Source organism: Bacillus rossius, chromosome 1, assembly GCF_032445375.1.
Source record: "Bacillus rossius redtenbacheri isolate Brsri chromosome 1, Brsri_v3, whole genome shotgun sequence".
Classification (NCBI taxonomy): Eukaryota; Metazoa; Arthropoda; class Insecta; order Phasmatodea; family Bacillidae; genus Bacillus; species Bacillus rossius.
Window position 1 is genome coordinate 36,897,184 of NC_086330.1, and position 10,840 is coordinate 36,908,023.

General features: G+C 37.5%; 1 protein-coding gene across 6 annotated transcripts in view; it reads right to left on the bottom strand.

Annotated features, from left to right (window-relative positions):
* LOC134534756 (zinc finger protein 501-like) overlaps positions 1-9,762 on the bottom strand; it is a 37,561-nt gene extending 27,799 nt beyond the window's left edge. The window contains exons 1-2 of one of the 6 annotated variants that reach the window (XM_063373327.1): positions 9,588-9,762; positions 304-564 (exon numbers count right to left, since the gene is read on the bottom strand). In XM_063373327.1, the coding sequence (XP_063229397.1) occupies positions 304-564; positions 9,588-9,617 (291 nt within the window). In that variant the 5' untranslated portion in view covers positions 9,618-9,762. Of the gene's footprint in view, positions 1-303; positions 565-5,398; positions 6,438-8,902; positions 9,568-9,587 lie in introns of those variants that run through there. The other 5 variants (XM_063373300.1, XM_063373291.1, XM_063373337.1 and 2 more) reach the window with 5 other exon arrangements.
* Positions 9,763-10,840: the final 1,078 nt, after the last annotated feature.

Consider the following 10,840-nt stretch of genomic DNA (forward strand, 5'->3'; position numbering starts at 1 on the left):
AAATAATATGAAATTAATCTACTATTTACTGGACTTTACCAATTTTTAAGTTATAAGGCTAAAAATTTTCAGAGATAATCAGACTATTTATAAATAATGTGTGACTATAAAATAAAAAACATAAAACGTCAAGAAAGAAAATGCTGCTCAAAAGGCTGCTGTTACTTACTGTTTATTTAGAAATTTTTTGTTTCTTTCGTGACCACCGTTTGGCTTTTTACTTTTTCATGACTTTCATGACCTGTAGACACCCTGCATAGCAATCATAAACTTTAACAAAATAAAAGAAAAATCAAAATAAACCTTTATGTACGGCACAAGATCTGCGGTTATGTTCTTTCCTTTACTTTCGTCAACTTTTTCCATCTCTGACAAGAGGTCTCGTTCTTTCTTCACTGCTATGAACAGATCTGTTATGGGCATCTTCCCTTCTCCTTTCCAAGACACTGAAGTATCTCTCTCTTCTTCTTTAACTGACACTTGGACTTTCCTATCACAGAAGAGCTCACCACCGCTGCTGCCACCGTTCAAACATCTTTTGTAGGCACCGGAGGAACGTTTATCCTGTCACAGACAGTAGGTTTACAATACAATGCACATGGACACAAAACAAATATATACACCTACTTAAGATTTTTAAAATCACAGTATAAATACATATCTTTGTATGAATATGAAATATAGCCGAACTGCAGAATAATTTAAATTAAATTCCAAAGGTCAATTTGGCTTTACAAAACAAAATTTACTGATAAATATTGATGCTCAAAATGTACACTTCATATCAACAGCAAGATGCTTGAACAAGGAGAAAGACTGTCTAGTAACATATATTCGTATACCAATATCATATTACCAATGCTTGAACTTATGTGACTACATGTAACCATTTTCAAAACTAAATTATATAGACCCTAAGAAAAAATGCTTTATGTTTCACAACAAATTGTTGAAAATACATTTAACTATAAATACACAATCAAAATATTACAGCTAACAAAGGATGTCAAGAAATTATAATAATATTAAGAAAGTGTAGGCCTACATCATAAACCAAACCAATTTTTGCACTTGAAAAACACCCACAAGAGTTTACTAGGGTAAGACAAATTAAACATGGGCCCCATTTCCAGATCACAGAAATTCCGAGCTGAAATTTGTGGTCCTGCACATCAATGCATCATGTTGCCTATAAAATATTGGAAGTGTATGCTTACAAAATGCAAATAGTGCAGAAACTGTTTGAAAATGATAAACCCCTACGAGTAAACTTTACAATCAACATCCTGGAATATATGACTCAAGTTGAACAGTTTCTCAACAATATGGTATACAATGATGATGTGAAATTCTAATAATCTGGCAAAGTCAACAAAGTAGTCACATTTGGGATAAGAAAAACTACATATGAAATTATTGTGGAACACAAATATGACAAATATACATATGTTTGGCATGCTCTCTCTAAAAATTATGTAAATGTAAAAATGTCTAAGGATAACTTCTCTTTTATATGCTGCCGTCGCTCGGGTTCTCGTGTTCGAGACTCGGCGTGGTTCCTAGCGGAAAGGCTGTTTTGTTGCGTGAAACGTGTCCGGGAGGGCGCCAGGCTAACTCGGTGGTTAACCACGAGATGGGTCGGTGGGTACGATAGCCCCTGTGTGGCCCACTAGGAACGGCGGCGGTTGTCGTGGTGTTAGGGGTCCCTAATTACTGCTGTACTACTGCCCCTACACAGCATAGCACGCTGATCCCTAACTGGGTTGGGGAGGTTCCACAAATAACACACACGAGTCTGGTTTGCATACACGTCGCGCACAGAGTGTGCGGAGTGGATGTTTAATTAACGTTGGTAACTACACTTGCATTTACAGTTCCCTACACAAAGTACACTACGAGTACACTGGACGCTCTGACGCGTCGTCACTAAAGTTAAGTCATCGCGCCAGTCGAGGTTGAGGAGGAGAGTCTGATTGGAGTCGGGCAATCCCGTAATTTGCAAACGGCGACGCACGGGCCCACCTGTGTGGACCGCGGCTCGCTATGAAATTAATTAAAGTCTTCGATTAGATGTGGCCAGTGCCTGTGCACTCAGCAGTTAACTGAAAGTACATTGCTGCGGGAGTCGGCCCGTGCCGTATACTGCACTGCCCCGCGTAATGCGTTGTGCGGGGAGTGTTATATTTACGCGGCTGGGATAGGCCCTACGCCGTAAAAGGACCGGGCGCACACGGGGAGTAATTAAAAAAGGTTTTGAAGTTTGACTATAGTTAACAGAAGGAAGTTCAGTGAAGACAAAGAGGATGAGGGACGTGCATCCGTCCCGGTCCGCGAGTCGCTCGGTACTGGCGTCTGGCCTGGCGCGAGGGGAGTGGTGTGCATTCTGTCGCGCCAGAGTTTCTTAAGTTCCGTTATTCGTAAAATATTCTATTAATAACAAGATGTAAGTGGCTCTAAATTCATACAATAAAGATTAATAATTAACTTTATTTATATATATATACGTTTTAGAAATTAGATGTAACAAGTTTATATGAAATAAGTTTGAATAATCAGAGTCACACTGGAGACTGTTCATCGCTTGATGACTGCTTCAGTGGCGAATGATAAATGATAATTTGGGGCGGTTTTAATTAAGTTACATACTACGTTACTGAAATCAGGCTGAAGGCCGCAATGGGAGCACTCACAACTGTATTATTAAAAAACCACACGTGAGTGACCCGGGCACTCCTACGTCGCACTTCCCTCGCACGGGGTTGTTAATTAAAAGTGGCGTATTCTTTAATGTGTATTGAATTTACCACGTACGGGACTCAGGTTTTCTTGCCGATTAAGTCATGGGCGTTGATTATACCTTAGTTCCGCGGCGCTCGCCTGACTCGGGTGGGCCATGGCTAGGGGCATGTTCCGGGGTCGGATACTGGCGGTTGCAGGTCGGGCTTTAGAGTGGCCTTCGGTCGGACGCCGTCAATGCCCATAGAGTAGGCTGCCACTAAGAGCGTCACAGATAGGTCGTTTTTTTGTCAAGAGGTGATGGTTGAATGGTTGCAAATGAGTCGGTAGGTAAAATGGTAAGGGTAGTTTGTAGAAAGATAAGTAGACATAAAAATAGTATGGGGCTTATTGTCATGGAGCAGTGGATTTTCAGTGGAATTGAGAAAAATACAAATCATACTTTTCTCGTTCCTATCGAAGATCATACTAGCAGAACTCTCCTGTAAATGATCGAGATTCATTTTGGCTGGAACAACAATCATGAGCATTTGTTGGAGAACTTATAGTTGTCTTTCATGGCATTATTATCAGCACCTTTGGGTAAATCATGAATTTTGTTAATCCTAAGACAGGGGCGAACACCCAAAGAATAGAAAGTTTGGTACCTATGATGTAAGACAGAATGTACCAGAGTACTGTTTGTTAGCTATGCTGTGTGTTAGTTTCCTCACAAAAATTCACGTTTCATCGGAGGTTCTCTGACGAACACAAACAGTTTCATTATTTTCAGCATAAAGTGAAGTTCTATCCGGCACTGGCAAGAGAGTTTTTAATTATATTTTTACATTTATTAATGTTTGTAATTAAGTAATTGCCTTAGTGTTATTTTTTCAAGGTTAGATTATCACTTACATAGATGACTGTATGAAAATGATAGATTGGTTATATTAGGTCAGTTATATTTAACAAAGTTTAAAATTGTTAGCTCAGACTAGATTGTGAAAAACTTGATACTTGTGAAAGTGATTGAATATGAGGTAAATTGTGTTTTTTAACACGTTGAAATCTAGTAATAAATTAAATGAAAATTAATTTTAAACTGAAGTTAAAAAAATCAGCCTGTCATTATTTTTGGAAATATTTCAGAGTATGTACTGTGCCCAGCAGATAACTTGGCGTCAGAGCTCCCTAATCCTGTCTGGAAAAGGGAAGGGTGAAGAGAAAGCGATACCCTATTGTCAAGGTCAGCGGCCAGGTTTGTACTGGCAGAACAGAAAACATTCAGCACGTGACTTCCTACACTACGTAAGTCTGTATCCACGCCCGTGGGGGCCCCAGGGCGGTAAGGCCTTTTGGCTAAGAGCACTGGGTTACCAAACCAAATGTGAGAAATCCTATGAATTGTACTTGTACTACATAAGTGTAACGTTGTGTAAATTGCAGTGGTTGTGCTCAAATATTTGTACTCATCTGTCAGGAAAAGTAACAAACTATTATCTAAACCTGCAACGTTTTACTTTGTCCCATCAAATATACTTATGGTGTCTGCTAATTATTATTCTAACCAAAATTAATTGAAATGTTGTTAACTCAGTAACTAGCGAAAACCAGACACAATTTATTTTGGAAAACTAGGTCACTTAAAATGTAAAATAAATTTAAAACTATGCTTCTCAATTCTTTGTGTTCTCAAATTTATTTTTAAAAAAAGTCTCACAATAAAAAGCAAAAGACTAAAACATTACGCAGTTGTAGCTCTCCGCGCGAAAGCTATCTCACAGTTGATGACGCAGGAGCCAGTCTAGCCCTTATGGTTCTCCGGTTTCCATACCTAAAACGTGCCATTTAGCGCTGGATTTACATTTAAGTAAACATGGAGCTTGCTATGTTATATTTGCTGCTTTAACTTCATGTCAGTCGTTTAGGAAACACCTGACTACCAAATTAATGGCATTTAAAAAATGCTTGTGTATGTGTGGCTTTTAATTGATTATTTATTATAAATGTAATTACAATTTTCATTGTACTTCCACTTTAGAATACATATTATAACCTTCAAAACCTCATATATATTATATGATTTGTTTAATGTAAGTGTGAAGTTCTCTTTCCATGATAATTGATTGTATTAGGTGACAAAAAAAAATTAAGTTCAAATTAATTACTATTCGACTGTCAGCATTCATAGTGTACAAACAATGCAGAACATATAACTTACAATGTTAAACTTTCCATTTAAGCCACTTCTGCGCTTTTTTGGAGTAATAGCAACTTATACCATAGAATAAATATATTATTATAATAATTACATAATTTAATAAATTCTGGGATATGTACCCAAAATCACCCAGAGTGCATTACGCTTATTTACGAAATCTGAAATATGCCTCACATTCCTGTCGGGCCGCAGTTGTCTACTAGTCGTCAGTTTCGCATCTGGGAATCGTGCCGGGCGATGTCGCTGGTTGGCAGGCTTTCTTTAGGTGCTCCCGTTTTCCCCGTTCTGTCATTTCATCAACGCTTCATACTCATCATTTTTCCACAATAGGCTATCAAGACCTTACTTGTTAATAGCCGCCTAACTCACACACACCCTAACTGCCCAAATATTTTACTCCACTATACACTACGTAACAGTAACATAGTAAAGATATATTTCCATTGTTTATTAAATACCTACTTAAAATATCTGTTTTTTCCTGGCGTCGTCTGTAGGTATTGTGGTCGTTCTTTGCTGACTTTATGAATCCTGACTATGGACCGTTCACTCACACCCATGTACTTCGCTGCTCTTGCCGTCGGTCTCTGTAAAGGCTCGAGCAGACATTTATTTTTCGCTTCTTCATCACAACACTTCATCGCGGTTTTTATTATTTCCCGCTCTCCGCTATGTTTCACTTTACCGCGCCTCTGCGAGCTACCACCTTCGCCTTCCATTTTCGGGTATACACTGAAGGGCCATATTTTCCTAACAGCCACTACATGGCTCTCGGCTACATGTCGCCTGCTTACCCCCTCTTCTTTCACCGGTCCCGCTGTCCCCGCACCCCGCGCTGAGAAACGCCAAGATAACTGCCGGGCAAAGTAGCAACTTTTGGGAATTAGGGAAAATAACTTAGGTAAAAAGGTGGTTAGGTTTAAGTCAGCTGCATAATAATATGTATTTAATACATAATATAGGCCTACGTAATATGTAGATTTCAAAGAAATACTACCTATTGCAGTCATTACCACAGTAAGACTTTCGAAAAATAACTGTCACAATTTTTTAAAAAAAATGGTAAATATGTAGTGTACGGATTAGCGCCAAAAAAAATCGTACAAATATGAAATAACTTTCATTATATGCTCTTTTACGTCCTCTTTTCATAACCGCCTGCGGAGATAAAAAATTCCAATTACTTTTGGAGATATTGCAGTTCTTATTTTGCAATATAAGCCCTGTGTAATCATTCAACAGACGCCATTTTATATTTTGCCGTGTGCGCGTGAATGCCTAAATAACAGGTAAGGTTAGTTACATTATAAATACTTCAAAATAAACGGAAATTAAAAATAATATCAATTAATTTTACTTGTATAGTTTTAAGTATTTATAATGTAACTGACCTGACCTAACAAAACGGGACAAAGGTAGATTAGGTCAGGTCAGCTACAGTATAAATACTTTGAAACTAAACGGACATTAAAAATAATAAAAATTAATTTTAATGGTTGTTTAGTTTTAAAGTATTTATAATGTAGCTGACCTGACCTGACCTGACCTAACAAACCGGGAAAAAGGATGAACAGTAGGAACTCACGTAATTTTCTTTTTACGTGATGTAGTCGTTCAACTACGTCGCGAGAAAAAAAAAAAATCATACTTGTAAACAAGCAACAATGGTGAACGCGGGAAGCCTACGATTCACTCATCCTTCTGGACATACCCGAATACTCACGTTGGCAAGTCTTCTTTCAACAGACGAGAGGCAAACGCCCAATCGTGTATCCTCGGGTTTTTTTTTGTTTATTGTAAATAAATATGCAACTCATGAAAACTAATGGTCAATTGGGTTATGTTAGCTACATTATAAATACTTTAAAACATTGTGGAGGGTTGATTTGGTTAGGATAGCTACATTAAAAATACTGTGAAATCATGTAAACGGTTTCCTAGCGCTGGATAGCTACATATTAAAAAGTTATTTGCTAAGCAACCATAAAATGATTTTACAGTTTTTTTAATGTAGCTATACTTACCTAATATAACCAACCATCCACAATGTTTTAAAGTATTTTTAATTACTTCTTGCTAATTTTAAGAAAAGAAGGCTTGCCAACGTGAGTATTCGGGTATGTCCAGAAGGATGAGTGAATCGTAGGCTTCCCGCTGAACGCCGCATCAGTGCACAGCATGAAAATTAAAAAATTCCATATCTCCTAAAGTATTTGGAATTTCTGATCTCCGCCGGGTTTAATGAAAAGAGGAAGTTAAAGAGCACAGAATAAAGGTATTTTTGGAATTTTAATTTTTTTTTTAACAAATATTGCCCAAATATGAAAATTAAAAAATTTGAGGTAAATATTTACTTGGGCGGTATTTCCGAAAAAAAATGTTAAAAATCCGAAAATACCTTTATTTTATGCTCTTCAACTTCCTCTTTTCATTAAAAGTGGCGGAGGTAAGAAATTCCAAATACGTTAGGAGATATCGAATTTTTAAATTTCATCATTAGAGTTGAGCGGTATTTGCAAAAAAAAAATGTTAAAAATCCGAAAATACCTTTATGATATGCTCTTCAACTTCCTCTTTTCATTAAAATCGGCGGAGATAAGAAATTCCAAATACTTTAGGAGATATCGAATTTTTTAATTTTGCAATACAAGACCTGTGGAACCATTCGAGCGGCGCCATTTTTGTTATTTTGCCGTGTGTTCGTGAGACGTGAATCGTGAATGCGTAATTAATAAAATGGTTGATTAGGTCAGGTCAGTTACATTATTAATACTTTCAAACTAAGCCGACATTAAAAATAATTTTGTGAATTAATTTTAATGGCTGTTTAGTTTTAAAATATTTATAATGTAACTGACCTGACCAAACAAACCCGGACAAAGGGTGAACAGTAAACTAAAATGGTCGATTAGGTCAGGTCAGTTACATTATAAATACTTTCAAACTAAGGTGATATTAAAAATAATGTGAATTAATTTTAATTATTCCTTAGTTTTAAATTATTTATAATGTAACTGACCTTACCTAACAAACCCGTAACAAAGGATGTACAGTAACAACTGAGGTAAATTTTTTTGTTACTTATTACTTGCGCAACAATATCAAAATAACAAATAAGACTTTAAAATTAGAAACGTTAAAAACTCACCTAAGTTGGAGGCGGTAATTAAACACCGTTTTAAACAATAATTGAACTAAATAATCACGTATTAGTTAATTTGAATTCTGGCCTATCACGAACAATCACGTGACATCATTATCCAATAAAAAAAAAACACTCGTACGTAAACAAGAAACAATGGTCCACGCACGCCACAGGAATGCGCTGGTTTTGTGCTGAAATTTAAAAATTCGATATCTCCTAAAGTATTTGGAATTTCTAATCTCCGCCGCTTTTAATGAAAAGAGGAAGTTGAAGAGCATATAATAAAGGTATTTTCGGATTTTTAACATTTTTTTTTCGCAAATACCGCTCAACTACATATGAAGAAATTTAAAAATTCGATATCTCCTAAAGTATTTGGAATTTCTAATCTCCGCCGCTTTTAATGAAAAGAGGAAGTTGAAGAGCATTATATAAAGGTATTTTCGGATTTTTAACATTTTTTTTCGGAAATACCGCCCAAGTAAATATTTACCAAATTTGATATCTCCTAAAGTATTTAGAATTTCTTATCTCCGCAGGCGGTTATGAAAAGAGGACGTAAAAGAGCATATAATGAAAGTTATATTATATTTGTACGATTTTTTTTGGCGCTAATCCGTACACTACATATTTACCAAAAAAATCACTTCCAAACTAATACATAAAATCTAGTAGTGGAAAATCTCTGGGATGGGGGTGGAATTGCGTGAGAGGGGAGGACTTCTTGCCATCGAATGAAAGTCCAATTGCAAGAGAAACATATCTAATCACGTTCTATACTAGTGCCCAAAAATTCTATTTAATTCAACAATCACAGTTACCTTCCCAAAGTTTCTCAGCATACAGTCATCACACTTCCACAGGGCATTTTCGTTACGAACAAGTTGCATGTAAAAGTCTATGTCCATGCCGATACATGTAATGTGGAACCATTGACCACATACTCCTTCACAACCAACGCCCTGATCGTCGTAGGTAACACTTTTCCCACATTTACCACAAGGAGCTTCATCGGACATATTTTTATCACTCCAGCCCAGCAAATGACTTAATTAGCTGTCCGAAATTATTGCAAATTGATAAACACGTTTTTTTTGTTTTTTTAATTAAGTGTTGCAACTTAACGAAGGAACGCCAGATAACCTTAAATACACTATATTTAAAACATTTGACTGTATTCCACTAAAAGTATCACAATAGCACACGTATTATTTTTAAAAATTACCAAATTTCCGCGTTTCCCAATTTCATTACATATACAACACAAGTCACAGAGCACGACCACCAAATGAGCAAAGAATATCACGAACTGAAGATAGATAACGTAGTGTTTTAATCGCCGTCTCATTTGCAGTAAGGGCCTTGTAAAAGAGTTGAATCAAATGAACGTACGAATAAAGGAATTGGTAATTCTCATCCGTTGACACTCACTGAGACAGGATCACGATCGAGGTAAATAATAAACGCTAGGTTGTAGTCACGTACGCAGCGCCCACATGTACTTACAACTACAATTGCAACTTCACAGTACTCCATATTCTCCTAGATAAAACAGTATTCTGTATATTTTCGATAGCACTTGTTATTGGCCCGAAATGTTGAGACCAACATACATCAATACAGTTGATTTACTTGAAATATAATATCGGTTTCGGCCGGTGCAGTAAGAGTGGTGCATACCTGTGTGCCCTACGGGAAGCCTAAGTTCCACAAAGAGTTGATAACCTACCCGAACACGCCCGAAGACTTCACCTTCGGCCAACTTCGGGACTTTGTTTTGATTAAACTAGACGCGCGGGAATTTTGATTAGTGAAGGCCCACCGCCTATGCTCCCTACAGTGTGAGCAAAAAAACTATGAAAGCGAGAGGTTAAGGCCGCTCTCTCGAAAAACACATGGCAAATGCGCACCGATATCTAGAAATAAGAAGGAAAGCCGATCTACACACACCACTGATGTGACAATGCTGTGGCCAACCTGTAAATGCACCAATGATGATCTCATATTGATTTCTACTCACAATAGACAATGCTTCATTCATTGTCTGGCAATTACACTCGTAAATATTCATCAGTTTTACGGCCGTAAATGAGAAAATATTGTCCATAATTATACGACTGTCATGGTATAGTGATGGCTACAGCAGATTTCCTTTATCAATTCAATTTGGAGCACAATGACCTTGAAGCCAGCCGCCGGTGCTTCCTCTGGGTCGCACAGGCCGTTACGTCCCAACAACACTTACTCGTAAGTGCAACGAACACGCCCGAGCGTGATGTCCGCCATGTGAGTTAAAGTGCGCCACGGCAGACAGCAAGTCGACTACAGCACTTGGCCGGGTATGGTAATGCGCTAGTGTTTAATTAAATAAGTAATTCTTCTTTTTAAAACCAAAATAATGACAATTAAAACATACTGAAGTAATATGAGAATTATGTGCAATTGTAAATAATCATGTAATATCAAATTTAACATTTAAGTCCAAAACTGGTCAGAGCTGTTTTCCCGCGCTACACGCGACTTGGCGCAAGGTCGCGCGGTGCTCTAGCGCCAGTTGCCACCTGGTGCTCACAGAGATCGGTCTCTCTGCGAAGGCAGAGCCTACAGTTTTCGCGCCACGTCCAGTTCATCGCCATAGTCGTAAGTTTACCAAATCTTTTCAATTAGCTCTGCGCCCGACCCCACTTAGCCATACCTACGTTCTTACGTGCGGCTCTTCACATAATCATTTAAAATCTCAACAGGGATATTTCGACATA